Source organism: Uranotaenia lowii, chromosome 1 (assembly GCF_029784155.1).
Source record: "Uranotaenia lowii strain MFRU-FL chromosome 1, ASM2978415v1, whole genome shotgun sequence".
NCBI lineage: Eukaryota > Metazoa > Arthropoda > Insecta > Diptera > Culicidae > Uranotaenia > Uranotaenia lowii.
In genome coordinates, this window is record NC_073691.1 from 202,175,400 (window position 1) to 202,194,539 (window position 19,140).

The window sequence follows — 19,140 nt, forward strand, 5'->3', positions numbered from 1 at the left end:
CAACCGATTTGTACAAAGCTAATAGTTTTAAGAACCTCGTAATGTAATTCAAATATTATTCTCAGATAATATTTAGCAATAATAATTCCTTTTCACGTTATGCAAGTCTAAGAGGAAATCGAAAAAAGACCAGCTACCAAATGCTCAACAAATTTCAATGAGGGACTAAGTAAGCTGAATTTGGAAGCTATTTTGACTAAAGGGTGCTCGGATCAAAAAGTAGTCAACTAAATTGTGCGTGTAAATCGATTTTTTTGTTAAAAAAAAATCAAATTGTCTTTCTTTTTGAAGTTCAAACAAACGGACAAACGGAAAAAAAACTCAGTAAAGATTCCGGTCGACCAAGTCCAAATTGGCGAGACTTTCGTTTGACGCCTGCCATCAGATTTTGAACAGTCATTTTATCCAGTTTCTTCGGCGCAGAACGCCAGTTTGATTTGAACTGCTTCTCGCTGGTTACAGTTTTTTGGATCTTCTTACGATATTGCTTAACTATTGTCAAATATTTTTCGATTGGGAGAAGTTCCGGTGTTGTGGTATCTACTCGATCGCAGTAATCGAGTGGATATACAGCTGAAGAATGTCAATTGAAATCATTAACGTGATAAGAGAAGACTCGTATATTTACAGGTCTCAAGAGAGATATTTTTCGGGTACAATCTTACTATTATTAAGGATTCTATATTGGCGACGAAGAGCAAATAAACACGCACATAAGAACAATCTACTGTAAGTATAAAGTAAAAAAGCGTGCTGGTGGAAAATTTTCAATAGCATTGAAATAAAATAGCTGCTACGACGATCGATCAATGGAAGAAAGATTCAAACTATTATTAGATTGATTATTTCCTGTTTGTAAAAGTTCTGCACCATATAATCGATTGTTATTTTCAATTAAAGACTTGTTTGATATAAGCGAGTTTGAATCATGGCCGGTTGTTCATAACATCATCCTAAAATGATAGTAATGACTTATTTCAAATATTTATTATAATTTCCTGAAGTTGATAGACGGATTCGCCATCAGTAAAACGTGATCAGGGGCTTCGCCAATATTGAAGGTGATCAGGCGGATTGGCCAATGGATAATCGTTGAGGCGATCAAACGGGTTCGCCATAGTGAAAAAGATAAGGCGGGTTCGCCATTGGTTAAAAAAATGAGATAAGGCGGGTTTGCCATAATAGAAAAAGAATGAGAGAAGGCGGGTTCGCCATAATAAAAAATAAGATGAGGCGGGTTCGCCATTTGTAAAAAAAATGAAAGAAGGCGAGTTCGCCATAATAAAAAAAAAAAGATGAGGCGGGTTCGCCATTTGTAAAAAAAAAATAGATGAGGCGGGTTCGCCAAATTAAAACGAAATGGGATGAGGCGGGTTCGCCATATTAAGAAAATGAGAGAAGACGGGTTCGCCATGATAAAAAATAAGATGAGGCGGGTTCGCCATAAGTGAAGAAAATGAGAGAAGGCGAGTTCGCCATTTGAGGAAAAAAATGATGAAATGATGAATGAATGAATGAGATACGGCGGGTTCGCTATTGATGAACCAAACGATCTGACGGTTTTCGCTTTAGTAAAAATGTGATTGAGCGGTTTCAAGAAAAGTGAAGTACTTGTTGAATATACAGTGGCCCCCAAAAATGAGTGTACACCTAAATTTTACCGAAATATTGCTTTCTCACGGTCCCGAGAATTCCCCATTGGAATATATTTTTTTATCAGTTTGCTTGAGCTTGAGCCTGCTATCAACTACGGTCCACCTGCTGGTTCGAGATTATCAACATTACACAATGAGTCAAGTGAAAGAATCTCGCAATACAATCTCACTGCATAATTTTGAGAGTCTCAATCTTTAGTACGAACCAGTAACGATGCCGGCCCAGTTCGTGTCGAAGACATCAAAGCCCTTATTTGAAAAACAAAAAAGTTAGCATTTTTATCGAGCTGTCGGTGGACCCCTTGGCAAAAATTTTGATATTAGAATATGCTCCATGTAAAATTGAACAACGTTGCTGAAGACATGAAATGTCTGTCTCTTCATCCTTGGGCGCTATTAATTTCGTACAGCTAGATTGATGTTCTGCACCATTGTGCAATGTCATGATCAAGTTGAAAAATCTAAATCTTGATTGCTACGACATTTTTTTTATCATTATTAATAACAAAAAAATCTCTCCAACACAACCATAAAATTTAATAAAAAAGCTGCCCGTATATGTGATTTGACTGGAATGCGACAATGTCATGCAACATTGACATTGCTGCCAGACTGACATTGTTGGTTGCTTGATCATTCAATTCGTAGACGACTGATCAGGATCGAATGAAATTGACTGAAAATTACTAGCCTTGCATATGATGATTTGTTCTGCGGAGACCTGCTGTACTGTTTTGTGTTCAACACACCTCCTCGAATTATTCAGGAAATACACCCATCTTAACACGTTACTCTTTTCGAGGCGTTCTCTCTGGAGCGGCTTCGACAGGACATCTACAGCCAATTCCTCTGTCGATTAAACGGTACACCATGCTTTAAACTTCCTATCTTTAAGTGGACAGTTCCTTGAAGGCTATTTCCATATTCTGCTAATTTGACCCCGCTTCACATCCGATGGTTGCCTTTCTTGATGCTGTTTCGGTGGTGGTTTTGAAAAATGTTCCCTCCCTCCATACGCTGATCCTGCTGATGGCTCAGGTGCTCTAACTTTTCCTGCAGTAGCTTCGTTGATTGCTGCACCGAAGTTTTCGAGTGCCATCACCATTGGGCTGTACGATTCCGGTAATCCTACCAACAAAAGACTTTCTATCCACTCTTCGCTTATGTCAAAACCGATTCCACGTAGTTTATGTGCTGTTGTGATACTTCAGTGTTTGCATACGTTTCCATGGAGTCGCTCGTTGCTAGCGACGTTTTAATTTATTTTCGCAGCAAGCCAACTTTTCGTGTCAGTCCGGAATCCTCAAACGCTGCTTCCAATTTCGACTACATTTGCTGCGCAGTTCTCGCTTCCCACACATGGACATAATTCGTAAGGTTAAGCAGAAGAATCATTTTGCCACGTGCTTATCTCCTTCACCGGGTTTACGGCCGGCATGGTTCCATCCTCAATCGGTGTCGGCTTCACCGCGTTCCACACATCTTCCGATTTGAGGAAAGTCTGGACTGCGAATTGCGACGTGCACCGATTTTCACGGCCCATGAGCAGTTCTATCGACTGAACGTTTTTGCTGATGCAGCTACATCGCCTTGACCGGTAGACATTTAAGAAAATCGCGACGTTAAACTGCTTTTTAAAACTCGAATTTAAAGAAACTTTGACGTTTATCTTTTTTACTCTGGGCCCAGAAACTTTTGAAATATAGAGAGCCGTAAAGAACGTTTTAGCTTCGTTAACAGTCGGTTCAAGAGAGAGAAATTTTTTATTAAAATTAATACATGGGTTACTATGAGTATTTGCTGCCATCAAACGCCTGCTGCGTTCAACAATTTAAAACGTACTGTTTGAATAGAGATTGACAAGAAAATTTTTCATTGAAGTTTTTATTCAAACTATTGGTCAATTGCATAGTTTGAGGAATAATGAAGTTTTGGTTTAGTGACTAGCCAAAATTTGATTAGATTTTACAAGCGAATAAAGCAGATATTGGTTAAAGCAAAAGGTCTTATCATTTAGCTTTGAAAAATTTAGGGTATAATGTGCTTTTCGAACCCACTTAAACCACTAATCACTAATAGGTACTCGAACGGAAACAATCATCTTAAAAATTCCATAGCGATGCAGAAATCAAAATTCTCATTCCACAATTAATTTAACCTTCAATTAAATATTTATTCATAGAAAATATAACTCGACTTGGTCGCTCCGAAGTCAAAAATCGACCGTTTCAACGTACGACTTGAGGTTAGCATTCAGGAAAACCATGCCCAGAGACATATCCAACTTTCACATTTTTTTCTTAACATCACTACACAAAACAAAGAATCAACAACAGTATTATTGATGAATGTTTAGAGTAAAGAAGTAAACTCACACTCGACAAAGTCTGTTGAACTCACACAACCCAACCAGTACTAGCAACCAACAATTGACACTGCTAGGAGGATTAACACTTAAAATTTCTAGGGGGAAATGTTTGTTTTAGTTATTGAAATGATGATTGTTGTAGTAGTTATGTTCTCGATTTTAATCAATCGAGTTGCACGTTCGTCTCGAATTGTTCCTATACAAATTTAGAGAGGAAAAAAGATCACAGTACAGGATCAAATGTTACATTCGAGTCGACAGAGTGGCCGTTAACGTTTTTCAGTTCACCTTCAAAATAATACCAACATTCAAGCATGACTAAGCTTGCCAGATTGCCCGGTTTTATCCGGGTTTGCCCGGATATTTGATGCAAAATTTCGAGAAAGTCCGGTCCGGCCCGGTTGCCCGGATATCGTGAAAAAAGTCCGGATATTGCCCGGATTTTTTCACAATTTTCACAAAGACATAAAAAAAAATCAAAGTTTTTGAGTAAGTTTCGGCAAAATCGATTAACGGTATGGACATTTTCAACGATTGTTTCAAATAATTTCCTGATTTACTTTTATAAACCTTTAAATGTTTAAGTGTTCCAAAAAGTTTTTGGAAGTCTGCAATTACATTAATAAAATATTAATTTCATTTTTTTTTTGCATTTTTTCTTTGCTTTTATATATAATAACACCTAAATTTTGCCCGGTTTTTGCCCGGTTATTGGATTTGAAAAATTGAAATCCATGCCCGGATTTTGCCAGGTTTTTTTGAAAAAATGCCCGGAATTGCTAGGCCCGGATGGGAGTGGAAAAAATTCTGGCAACCTTAAGCATGACACTAATGTACACAAGTTGATTTTGCTGCACTGCGAACTAAACAACAACAAAAAGCTGCTTTTTTTTCTCAAATTGCACTTCGACTAACAAACGAAATTCTTATTATGAAAAAAAACCTAGCAAAACCATGCTGCTGAAGCACTTTGAGAAGCTCAAAACGACGGTAAGTCGCTTCCAGTGCATCGTCCCGGTTATCGAAAAGAAACCCCACAGCTGTACGTTCTACTACGAGTAAGTGTTGGATCAAAATTATGATCTGAATATAGCTGTGGATGGTGGGTAACACGCTGAACGTACTAAGTGACGTGTTGATACAGTTCTAACATTTCTGTGAAATGTGTACCTTTGAATTTGGTAGAAGCGATGACGCTACTAATTAAGTCATCGGCCATAGTGAGAGCGATGCGATGCAATATTACGGAGCCTTTTGCGAACTCGAGCGGCGGAACAAATTCACATCTGCAAAGTACTGTCACGTTCATGGTCACTCTGCTATACCTTTTGGTACTGAGAAGTTGCGGCAGTTTATTTTGACTTTAAAGAAAAAGTGCGGATTAGAGTGGCAATCAGGCGCGATCCTAGAGCTCGCTCATGGGGAGGGGGGAAGGGGAGAGTGTTTGATTTTAGAAATTTTCAAATATCGGGCAAAGGGTGCTTAATCGCTTGGCGCACGGCACCCTTCCAAATAAACGCACTTTAACCAGTCAATCAAATATCGGCCAAAAAAACAACTTTAATTAGGGTTGCCGTTCGGGACATGTCCCGCTGTCCGCTTTTTCCTCAAAATGTCTCGCTTTTTTTCTTGGAAAACTTTTACAAAGTTAACTGACTAACACTGGAAAAAATGAAACTTAAGTCTTAATTTAAATTTTGTAATGTATATATGTATGAATGTACAGTACCGTTCATAATTGTATAGAAATAGGAAGCGATGGAAAAATAGGCGATAGTAGATATATCGATGATTTGTTTTGATATGTAGATAGATATTGAACCGTATTTTAGGCTTCCAAAACACCTTTCATGATAATTTTTATAAAACTTGCTAAAAAAAATTTCGTTTTGTAGGTGTTTGTTGTTTTTTTTTTCGTTTATTTTTCCAAATAAAGTGAATAAATCCGGGCAAAATCCGAACACTTTTCAATGAAATCCGGGCAACCGGGCTGGGCCGGACTGTTCTCAAATTTAGTATTAAATATCCGGGCAAACCCGGATAAAACCGGGCAATCTGGCAACCTTATTTTAAATTCAGAATCAATAACAAAAGCAAGACGGCAAAGGCAAATAAAAATCGGAGAAATATTAATGAGCACATGAGGATGATGATGTTTTATATTTTCGTAAACGATACAAGTTGTATGATAAATTTACTCAGGAAATATTTTTTTTAAATATAATTATTTTATCATGTTTGACAAACACGCTACTTTCGTTGGTAATTGAATTGAAAATAAGCATTTAAATTGCCGGAAAAAAGTCTATGTTCTTGACAAAACCGATATTCTTATTTTATATTTGATCAATGAAAATTTACCCTGATGTTATACCAAACGTTCACAATTCAATCTTTCACTTAATAAATAACAATTCATATTAACAACGTTATGATATTTTCTTAAACTAGCGCTAGAAACCGTATACCAATAGTACTAAAATTTCATTCATAAAATATGTAAAAAAAATTGTGAAAGTGAATTTGAACCACAAAAATAAAAAATATAGTTTTTTAGTTATTGCTGTGATATACATCGTTCCAGAAGACTTTTGAAAGAAAGTAATGAGTATACAGTGAGAGAAATAAGAACAGCACCACTATGTGTTTTGCTTGTTAAAATATGAATGATTGAAAATCAACAAAACTTTGTTCTACCAATTGTTTTGAATTGTTTAATGGATAAATCAAGCATAAGTTTACTTTTTGTGGACGTAGCAATTGGCGTTGAGGACCAAAACTATGGAAAAAGGGTGCGAAATAAGAATAGCACCATTTGTGTTTTTTCAACAAAAACAAGATTATTTCAAAAAATTTACTGTGTAAAAGTAAATAATAATGCTTCTACGAATTATCTGAATAGATAACTGTATTTTAAGGAGTTTTCTAGAATTCCAAAGATTTTCAAAGGTTTTAAAAGGGGGTTTTAAGAGATGCTCCTCTAGCGTTTAGGAATTTGATACTTGAGCTATAATACTTTATCAAACTGCTTTATTTCTTCATTATCATTCATAAGTATGATGCAAATTGACGAAACATAGATTTGATGCTGAATTTGAATAAAAAAAACAGGCTTCAAATTCAAAAATACTAATGTTTTTAAATAGTCAAACGCTATTTCTCTAGTTTCAAGTCATAGATGGCAGCACTTTCTTGCAATTAAACCGAATTGATGCCCATTTTCGAATATCTGGGATTAGTTCAGGTGTGCTGGATGATTTTGGTCAAGAACTAAGTACTTGGTACTGTGTGACCGCCTTGGAAATTCTAAGATCACAATATCAAAAAAAAAAAAAAAAAAAAGAATTTCATCAAGGACCCATAAAAGTGAATTTCTTCGACCGATAATCAGAATAATTTTGTACTTTCCGATGGAGCTTGATGAACCAGATAACTAGCAGTATTATTGGTATGATTTGAAATTGAATCGGAAGTTGAGATGAGCAGGAATTTTGGCGGTGTTATATTCTTGTGCTGGTTTTTTTTTTTTTGAAAATCCTGAAAAGATTTCTGCAGCATGAACTCCAACAAATCTGTGTTGGAAAACTACCTCGAAATGATGAATAAATAAACCTGAAAAATCAATACTGAGACTTAATTTGGTTTTAACGGCAAGATAGTGCTGCTATCTATGACTTGAAACTGGAAAAAGTGATGTTTATTGAAAAAAATCTAAGTTTATGAATTCCAACCTGTTTTTTTCTGATTTAAAATAAACCGAAAATGTTTAATTCATCATTTCACGTCATTTTAATGAAGAAAGTAAGTAGTTTGTTAAAGAATTACAGCTCAAATATCAAGTTCCTTAATTCATCTTAAAGCATCTCTTAAAACACCATTTAAAAACCTTTGAAAATCTTTGGAATTCTAGGAAACTCCCTAAAATGCAGCAAACTATTCAAATAAATCGTAGAAGCATTATTATTCACTTTTACAAAGTACATTTTTAGAAATAATCTTGTTTTTGCAGATAAACACAAGTGGTACTATTCTTATTTCGCACCCTTTTTCCATAGTTTTGGTCCTCAACGCCAATTGCAACGTCCAAAAAAAGTAAACTTATGCTTGATTTATCCGTTAAACAATTCAGAACAAATTATAGAAGAAAATTTTGGTGATTTTCAAACATTCATATTTTAAAATGATTACAAGTGGTCGGAAATAGACTAAAAACGACGTTTTTGATGATAATAATAGTTATTTTGTAAAAATAACTTAAAAACAAGATGAGAAAAAAGCCGTTCGATTTTAGCAACATTCGATTTTGGCAACACAAAATGTACGGGCGTGTTGCCAAAATCGAACGGGGTCTGTACTATTTGATTATTCATAATTAAGTTCTTTTACATTGATACTTTCCCTGATTTATTTTATAGAAATTTTTGAAAATGTTTTTTCTTCTTTAAACATTGGACAAGCTTGATTCTAAAGCTAGATAAAATAGCATACTTACTCTCATCGATGATTGAAATCTTTGCATTTGCTAAAAAAAAGTTATGGCAATTTAAGCTCATTAGAATTGGACATAGCATTCGATTTTTTTAAAAACAGTCTTTTATTTCTTAAACCCACGCTCAAATAAAAAAAAAAGCTAGATCTATCAAGCTCTTTTGATTTGATCATTTGATAAATAAAATTTTCAAAATAAATTATAAATTTGTGTGATTCGAATCTGATTCTTCCAAACTAGATCCAAATTTAAGATTTAAGATTAATGTTGATAAGTTCCCCCAATAAAAGAATTCTTTGTTAAATATTTGGCTTAATTAATTTTTTTCGCAGTCCTTAATGTGTTAATTCGACAGTGAAACCCATTGACGAGCTGAATCTAATAACAGTTTTGTGTATTAATTCGAAATCTGAATTCTGAACCTGAATTCAAAATTGATATTTGGATATGTTTTAAAGTTTCAATATGATTTTTGAAATGTACAAAAATGAATTCAGCATTCAGGCAGATCAGAATTTAAAATATAAGCCAAGAATTGAAATTGGTTATAATTAGAGCCCTCAGTCATGAATCTTTGATATAAATTTTAATTTATTATTTCAATTATTTATATTTAACTAGCTGACCCGGTGTGCTTTGCAACACCTCTCAAAATCAAGTGGTATTTTCAAAAATTATTCAAATTTTTATTGTTTTATTGGCATTATTTTAAATCAAATTTTAACATAATTTATAAGCAACCGCTATAAAATGAGAGCTGCAGATGGAGTTTCGAATTGCAACACAAAGATAACTTAAACGAATATTTTGAATCTTGCTCTATAAATTTGTGTTAAAGATCTGATAATTTGAATCTGTCTGGAGGGTCTCAAATTAATCGTGCGCAAACAATCTAACTTATACAATACGGTTATTTATTCTTGATGGCCCTTATTCTGCGCCGCGCGTGACGTGATGATTGTCACCTCACCTCGGAGTCACCGTGAGATTTGTCACCTTATTCCCGGAGTCGATCCGAGTAAAGTGACAGAGGTTCATTCTAGGTGAGCGACCGAATGAACACATCTGTCAAAATGATAGAAATTGTTATGTTTTGATTAGTTTTTGCTCGCGATTCGAATCTTCCGTCCTGATTTTTGAAGTTGTTAGTGAAAATTCCGGTGCGTGAAAGACCACAAACGGGTTATATGGTGACAGCAAGGAACATAGAAGAAAAAACGCGCATTTTTGTGCCTTCAAGAGGAAAAACCTGAATCCGGAACCTGCGGAAACAAATGCACAATTGACGGCTGCTGCTGCTTTAATCAACCAGTGCACAAAAGGCTAATCAAAGTAAATCAAATGATTTTTATTAATTAAGCATTGAACCAAATGAAAGAAGCGAATTCAATTGATTTTTATATGACGGGTTATTTTGCTTTATAACCTCCCAGGAAATTCATTGTTGTTTAAATTTTCTGACTTGTCCCTTATTTATACCGGTAAACCTCACCTGTATCCTTCACTTGAATTCCACATTCCGTCAAAATATTTAATATTTCGAGGAAAAATCCTAATGATAATAGTGAAAGTAAACGGACTAATTACTAATATTTTATTTTCAAAGTGTTCGTGTTTTCACGTTTTTACATTTTGCAAAAAAATTCAATAAATAAATAAAAAACTTACATATTTAAAACTATCATTCTTTATCATTTAATTAACTATTTAAAGCCTTTTATTCCCGTGTACATAAATGTTCTGTTAAATTTTTTTTTCGACACCACCTGAAAAGGTACCGACAATCCTCATCGATCGCCGAATTAGTTTAGCGAATCTAGATTTGTTCGTGATAATTGTTTTTAAAATGGTCATACTTTAATGTTGTTGAACTTTTAGAGCCAAATTATTCCCTGTTTCATAAATTTTTCATTGAATTTCTATCTCGTCGCCACCTGAAAAGGTACCGACAATTGTCACCTAAAATCGTCACCCGAATGCGACGATTCTCACCCACGGTGACTACGAGAATAGGGTAAGAACTCACAAAGTTCATCCGAAGTGACGTTCCTCACCTAAACCGACTGCTGGAATAGAGTGACTTGGGTGACTCTACTATCGTCACGTCACTCGAGGCGCAGAATAAGGGCCGATATGTTCTGGATTTATGCTGAAAAACTGATAAGAGAGCCCTCCCCTGACCTTACCTTCACCCCATGCTGAATGGAGGTCGTGATTTTTAATAATCATACCTAATTTTTTCGTTCCCAAAAATCCTCTTATATAAAATATAGTTCCATTGGTTGATAAGTTTTTAAGCTTTACAACAAAATTTATATGGAGCCTTTTCCTTTCTTCCCCTCTTTACACTGTAAAGCGTAAGGATCTATAACAATCGTAGAAACATATCTCGTAACGAAGTACATTTCCATGCTACATTTGTTCCCATTTGTTGGCTTCGTTAGCATAAATTAAGAACTACCTACTCACTGAAAGGAAGATGGTGTGTCGAATAATCATAGAATCATACCAAAATGATTTTCCATGTTAAGGTTTGTCCATTTCTCGGATTTTGTAAAAAAAAAAAAGTTAAATATAGCCTCCTCTGCCTTTCCTATATTCCCAATTCTATCATCCTACGGCAAGAAAGGAATTGTTTCACATAGAAAAAGTATTTTTCGTACTCAAATACTTTCTGATGCCAAATTTGATTTCATTTGCTCGATAAATTCTCGAGTTATGCAAAAAAAAAATATATGGAAACTCCCCTTTCCCTCTTTATATCTTTCCGCTTAAAAAAGGTGGGGCTTCAATTTATGATAGAAACATTTCTCGTATCTGAATACCCTCATATGCCAAATATGGTTCAATTTGCTCGATCAACTCTCAAGTTATACTGAAAATTGTAAGGGAGACCTTTCCTCCCCCTTTTCATCCACCTCTTTGAAGGAGTGAGGGATACCAAATATTCATAGAAGCATTTCTCGTACCCAAATATCGTTCCATGCCAAATTTGGTTCCGTTTGCTGTTGTAGTTTTTGAGTTATGCTGTAAAAATTGTATGAAAGTCTCCTCCCTCTTTCCTTTCTCCCCGCTGGAAGAAGGAAGGGGTCTCAAACAATCATTAGAACATGTCACGTTCCCAAATACCCGCCCATGCCAAATTTGGTTCCATTTGCTTAATTAGTTTTTGAGTTGTGTAAAAAATTATAAAAGAGGCCTCTTCCCCCTTTATTTCTCTCTACAGGAAAGAGGGATTGGTCTCAAATAATCATAGAAATATTTTTCGTATCAAAATACTCTCCCATGCCAAATTTGGTTCCATTTGCTTTATTAGTTTTTGAGTTATGTAAAAAAATCTGAAAGAGGCCCCCTCCCCCTTTCTACTGGAAAGAGGGAGGGGTCTCAAATAATCATTGAAATATTTTTAGTATTCAAATACTTAAACAAATTTGAACGACGATTTCAAAACAGCTTTATCCTTTTTCGATGAAGAATTCAAAATTTTGAGTGTAGACTACAATACCTTGCTTGCTTTTTCTGGACCCTCAGGGGGAGGGGGGTTAACCCCCTGCTCCCCCCCCCCTCCGTTCCTACGGCCATGCTTTAGAGTTATTTTCAGTTAAATTAATTAGAATTTGTTTTTTGAAGCATCAAAAAAAGTTTGATGTGCTTAGAAGAACAATCAAAAATTCAAGTCATTTTAACCTATTTTTTCTCTTAACTTTGTTCAAATAATGGATGAATTTTGCCCAGTTTTGACCGAATGGAATGAAAAATTTGAAATCGAATGCCCGGTTCTTCCGAAAAAATTTCCAGGAATTGCACGGCCCGGACACGTACTGGAAAACATTCTGGAATGCTTAGTTTAAACAACGGAGTGAACAAATGACAACAGCTCGACAAATATGTTCAATTTTCGCAACCGAGAAAGTACTGAGAATTTTTTTTAACGATTAAGTTTTTCGTAGAACTTAAGTTGTATTAAACAAAACTTCTGTGAATTTTTAGGCAAAAATTGGGCTTAAGTGGGTTAACATTAAAAAATCGTTACAATGTTTGATCACTCGCGCATGGTGGCACTGGATGTATGAGAAAAATTTCATGATCGAATTTTGTAAACTGATCATATACATTTTGTTGATTTACCCAAAAAATTGAGCTGGGCACATTTTCATAGATGAGGGAAACAATTAGAGAAACAGAGCTATCAAAGAACGAAATAACATAAGCCGTAAATATCATGAATTTTTCGAAAAAGATACAACGGCTCACCGGCAGGACTTGAACCTGCAATCTCCGCTTCAGTACAACGGCGCGTTAGCCAGTTTCACCACGGTAAACGTGATGAAACCGGCGAACCCGAGCAGTATTGATTTGAGCTGTGCAAATTTTCATGCGCAAAAAAAATTGGGCAAAATCGACTTATTGAGATATCTCGTATTTGGTCCGCAATGTGTTAGTGTTCTTTAAAAGTTATTTGATTAGGTACATGAGAGATTTGTTCCTGTTTCTCAAGAGAAACATGGATGAAATTTTTTTATTAACATGCAGCCTTAGATGCTTAAAAGTGTGTCAATAATTCAGTTTGAGTATTCGTCTAACCCTCGACACGATTAACCTTTTTTTTCCTGTCAAACCATAAATAATACTGCGTGAGAGTGCATGATCCAAAACCCTCGCCTATGTCCGCAGGGTTGAAAAGCTACACAAAAAAAAATCAAACCGTTTAACTCACCTTTTCTTTCCACTTCTCCAGCAAGGACCTCTTCTCCGGTAATCGTCAGGAAATCATCAACCAAAACGAAACGGTTTCATGCTACACATCACGTCGCAACTCGACGACCTCGAACGCCAACAGCGAACCCCAGGAGGTGGCCCCGCAGTTCGTCAAGTTTGCCCGCGATTCCTCCAAGTATTGGTACAAACCGGGCATCACCCGCGAGGAAGCGATCACCTTGCTGCGGAATGCCCCTCCGGGTACGTTCGTGGTGCGCGATTCGACCACCTTCGCCAATGCCTACGGTCTGGTGGTCAAGGTCACCCATCCACCGCCGGGCGTAGCTTCAAAAGGTCCCAACAGCGACGAGCTTGTGCGGCACTTCTTGGTGGAACCCACCATTAGGGGTGTCCGGTTGAAGGGTTGCGCTAACGAACCAGTTTTCACATCGCTCTCGGCTCTCGTCTATCAGCACTCGATCACACCCCTGGCACTGCCCTGCAGGCTCATCATACCGGACATGGTGAGTTATCCCAGATTTTTTGTTCAAAAGAGTCTCATTCATCATTTCTCTGATATTCCCAGGATCTTCAACAGACGGAATTCACATCGCCGGCCCAGCAACAGTTGCTTTCCCAAGGGGCCGCCTGTAATGTCCTGTACTTGTTCACCTGTGATACTGAGTCATTGACAGGTAAATACGACTCCGATACGATGTGTTCTGAACTCCACACGTACACTGATTGTTTAATTTTCTTTTTATAGGACCTCAAGCCATAAGGAAAGCCGTCGGTTCACTGCTGTCCCTGCGGCCACTGCCGAAACCCACCCAAGTGCACTTCAAGGTATCGATCCAGGGCATCACGCTGACCGACAACACTCGGCAGCTGTTCTTTAGGTGAGTGAGCTGCTCAACGATAGCCAATTGAATTTGAACTCATTCTTGAAATTTCTTTCAGGCGGCACTACGCGTCCAACAACGTTTCCTTCTGTGGACTTGATCCGGACGAGCACCGGTGGAGCATTCCGTCGAGCACGGGAGACATCCCAGCGTCCAAGTAAGCGCACCCAGCCACAAATCACATAACTTAGAAGCTGATTTTAAAAATTCTTTCAATTTCATCCAACAGGCGTATTTTTGCCTTCGTCGCCAAACGGTCGCCGACCTCGGCGGACAACCAGTGCCACGTGTTCTGCGAGCTTGAGAACACCCAGCCGGCCTCGGCCATCGTTGCGTTCGCCAACAAGGTCGTCCTGGGAACCGCTGCCAGTCAGCAGCCAGCTGTAACGAGAGCCATCTAAGGAAATGCTGAGCAGCTGAATTAATCGAGTCATATTTTCGTTACGTTCGTTCTTTAGTTTTTATGCAATAACCGCGAGTTGTTTTTTTTTATCTGAAACTCATCTACACACATTGATTTTATCTAGGATGGTAGAATCCAACGGAAAAAGTTTGGATTTAAAATGATTTTGAAGATGAAAGAGTATGACACTACTTAGAAGTAGTCCGGCTAACTCAAAAAAAAAAGATAAAAGAACGGATACATTTTGAATTTTAAGTTCTAACCAAGTTAGCGACCCCAGATGCAACATATAACTGCATGAAAAAATGTAATAAATAGAGATTTGAACACACATCTTAGAGTAGTATACTGCCGTTCTACGCAAGAATGTCCCATGTGACTTCTGGGTCATTTTCATTTTTTTGCTGGAAACGGTCTCTTTTTGTGTTAACTTTCGAATAAAAACACAAACAAGTATACTTTGTTCTGAACTTATACGAAATTTTCATCAAGGTGATTGTCTCTATGTTGATAGTTCTACGCAAGAATGTCACACTAGAGAAAATTCTATGAAAAATGCAAATTTTATCAAAAAATTGTCTTAAGATGAGTTCAAACTGTTGAATTTAATGTTATTCACTGAAAAGAACACTAAAATAGAGGGCAGAGGAGGAGCGAGAAGCCTTGAGTGTTTTATTCAGAGAAATTTTCACTAAACACTTTTCGATAGGCACTACTTACAAGATCCATACTCAACTATACATTTTTATAAACAAAGAGGAACGTATTTCTCAAATTGCGGTTTAGCATGAGTTTTTGGCAAAAAAATAAACTACGCAAGCTTTTAAAATGATAGAAAAATTGTAGCCGTGTGACAGTTTTTCGTAGAACTAGCATCGGCATGCGTTCTGATTCTACGCAAAAGTGTCACACGGAGCATTTTTGGCTCTAATTTGCTGTTTTTTTTTGTAGAGAATGTAATTTTTTTGGCAGAAAACATTGTAAAATGATTAACTTGAACTGTTCACTACGAAAAAACTGTCGGTGAATTTTTAGTTTGAGAGAAAAATTGGAAATATAGCTGATATTTCAATCGCGTTTTTCTCGTTTGCACGTTTTTCCACATGGGACAATCTTGCTTAGAACGGCAGTATAGTCTTGAGCAAAAGTAACGGATCAGAGGATCCAATTTTTGCAAAACTAGAAACCCACATTCGAAATAAACGCCAACACCCAAAACTCACACACACCGAATCATGTGAAGCCATCACAGTGTATTTAGTAACAATGGTTTAAATAATCTATAACAAACTCACAAAAATAACTATTTCGTTGTGAAAAAAAGGTTAATATTCTTAAAACCAGCATTACACACAAGCAAATTAAACAAATCATCAGCACACACACACTGGAAGAGTATCGACTTGTAATTATCTAGCGCAAAGCATGTATAAATGTATTTGTAACTACGTCAGAAATATTATTTAACAATAATAAAATATTTATACAAACAATAAATTAATATACCACAGAAAAAAAAACTCACGTAGTTCATCTTTTGTTGTTTTTGTTTGTTTTCCATTATTTCATTTTCACTAATTTTTCCGCACCGAAATTGGCCCTTACATCCTTTATTTTGGCACTCTCTCTTTTAATTTATAATATTGTTTTTTTTTTATACCGCAAACAATCATTTTGTAATTGTTTTAATCGATTTTACTTTCTATTTCCGCTACTACCACAAAACTAAAATCGATAATTTGGAAAAAAAAAGTTAATACAATCAAACACCTACACACTGCGAAGATTAATAAATAACAAACGAACAAAACAAACTATTAATCCCCAACAATGCACTTTCTTCTTCTATTGTGTACGGCAGCAATCTTCAGGTTTTTTTTATTTGCGGCTTACGACAATCTCACGACAATCTGTGACACTGCTTTGCTCTGGACTTGTGTTCATTTTAGTTTGCTTTTAACACCTTCATGCTATTCTACCAGTTAGTTACCAAATGCGAAAGATTTAACATTTTGTAAGTATATGTAAAAGGAATTCAAAAAAATTATACCCATGCGTTTTCCTTAGCCATTTTTCTGTTGTGGAAAATCGCTTTGTGAGAGTGTCCAGTGCTACGTTTTAGCCGAAAAAATTGGAAAATTCTAAATTATGCCTAACATGGTACAGGGTGCTTTTCAACGGTACCCCAACTTATTGTAGGCACAGTTGAGAAGCACGCTATACATTAAGCAAGGGGAAGCTAAATTCTTACGTGGATTTTTTCGCTTTGTGCGCCGTTGTCAAAGAAGAAAAAAGTGTTACGAAACAATGATACCAATTTTAAACTCCTCGATGCAATCGACTATGGTTAAATAGACCTTTCTTTCGAGAAAAAAAAACCAACCCAAAAGAAAAAAACGAATCACGAACGACCAAGCTAAGTTATGTTGAACTTGCGCGGCTATTTAATTAAGAATAACTTGACGAAACACCTCTGCAATAATTGCGCACGCACATGTTTAACGGAAGAGACAGGCATGGGGAGAAAATATTAACCGAAAAAAGTATTAAATCAGACAATTGAAAAGTGTTAGAAGAATTTTGAGCACACACTTACTTACACATACACACGTATATTAACAGAAAAAACAGCAATTGTTTACCGAGTTGTTGAGATAAAGGTTTGAAAACTATCGTTGTGCCTAATAAAGTGTAGAAGCGGAGTTGAAAATAATGCTGAGCACCCAATTATTCAATATATCACATCCCTCCACCAGTGCTCTATAAAATCCAATTTATATATCACAATAACAGCAAAACTTGAAAAATTGAGATCAGGACACCAAAATCCAAGACTACCTTCGAAAATGTCATTATCTTTCCAGAATAATCCTTATTATCAACTATCGGTTAGGAAGTAACAATTCCTGTTGTATTCTGTTAAATGACTTCTCTCCTGATGTTTGGTTCGAGGGTACTGCCACAACACAACCGTCGCAACTTTGTGGTGCTCTTGGATGAGAGTATTTGTGATTCATCCAATGCTGAAATGGGTCGTACAATTCGTTTTGTCGAGGCTCTGCATCCAATGCATTCAACAGCTTCAAGAATGTTGATTGGATCGAGCTTGAATTCTGGTTGGCAAGTGTGGCTGGCTCTGCTGTGGAATCAATCGATTGACTATAACTTTTTTTTTTTTTTTGACTTTAAATTAATCTTTATTCAGGGATTTTTGTGTGGTTACATATTAAATTTTAAGTGATACAGAATCTTCTTTTCAGCTTTAGTGGAAATGTTGTTTTGAGATTGTTCTACATTAACAAAATTTTAAATATTTGCAAAAAGTTTTGTCCAATCTTGTGGAATTGTTCAGTTTTGAAATTTTCAAAAAGCTACTTATATCTACTATGTACAGAACCTAATACTACTATTTACAACCTATCATACTATTTACACTCTAATCTAATATATACAAATTTTGAATTAATGTGTGTTCGGATGTGTTACATTTTTGTACAAATCTGTTACAAATCTGGATATTCGCTGGTCCACTAACTGAATGTCTGCTTCTTCATGTAGATGAGAAATCCTGGTGTAGCGGGAAAGATTCAAGATCATTCTTAGGGTCCTATTTTGCGCCACTTGGAGTTTGTTCCTGTGAGTTTGGGCACTGGATTCCCATACCGCAGATGCGTAGTGTATCGCCGGTGTGAAGATTTGTTTATAGATCGCCAGTTTGTTGGTAAGTGAGAGCTTTGATCTTCGACATATGAGAGGATACAGGCACCGAACAAGACTTGAGCATTTGATCAAAACCCTTTCGATATGCGAGCGGAATAACATCTTCTCATCAAACAGTACTCCCAGGTATGTCACCTCGCTGGACCAGTCGACCCTTGTGCCATTCATAACCACTGTACATGTAGGCGGAGGTCTTAGTTTCGGAGATTGTCGGTGTAGAAACATTATTGTTTTTGTTTTGGCTGCGTTTATTTTAATTTTCCACGTATTGGTGTATTCGACGAAGGCATTGAGGCATCTTTGGAGTTTGTTCGTGATCTCACGAGGAATTCTACCCTTGACGGTGTTATTGCTGTATCATCAGCAAAAAGGAAGAGTAATCCGTCATCACCCAGAGGAGGAATGTCGGATGTGTAGACGTTGTATAGGATCGGGCCCAGTAAACTACCTTGTGGAACTCCTGCTGGGATGGTGAACGTGTCCGAACAGCAACCGTTTAAGGATACTCTAAACGACCTTTGTTGAAGGTAATTTTGGATGATCTTGATGAGGTGAAGTGGAAAGTTGTAATTTCTAAGCTTGTATATGAGTCCATCATGCCAGACATTGTCGAATGCCTTTTCGATGTCTAATAAGGCCATTCCCGTCGACTTGGAAACAGCTTTGTTACTTTTGATGTTATTCATCACCCGAATCAGTTGATGAGTGGTTGAATGGCCTTTCCTAAATCCAAACTGTTCGGAAAGCAGGATGTTATGGTCGTCAACAAAGTTAAGAAGCCTATTAAGAATGAGCTTTTCAAAAAGTTTGCTCAACGATGAGAGGAGGCTAATGGGTCGATAGCTTGAAGGTGATGTTGGGTCCTTTCCAGGTTTTTGTATTGGGATGATTTTGGCTACTTTCCA

General features: G+C 36.5%; 1 protein-coding gene across 1 annotated transcript in view; it reads left to right on the forward strand.

Moving 5' to 3' along the window:
- LOC129744210 (tensin-1) overlaps window positions 1-17,228 on the forward strand; it is a 357,316-nt gene extending 340,088 nt beyond the window's left edge. Inside the window, exons 7-12 of the mRNA XM_055736623.1 lie at window positions 3,838-3,900; window positions 13,251-13,734; window positions 13,797-13,905; window positions 13,977-14,109; window positions 14,171-14,269; window positions 14,342-17,228. Of these exons, the coding sequence (XP_055592598.1) occupies window positions 3,838-3,900; window positions 13,251-13,734; window positions 13,797-13,905; window positions 13,977-14,109; window positions 14,171-14,269; window positions 14,342-14,513 (1,060 nt within the window). The 3' untranslated portion in view covers window positions 14,514-17,228. The remainder of the gene's footprint in view (window positions 1-3,837; window positions 3,901-13,250; window positions 13,735-13,796; window positions 13,906-13,976; window positions 14,110-14,170; window positions 14,270-14,341) is intronic.
- The last annotated feature ends 1,912 nt before the right edge of the window (window positions 17,229-19,140 follow it).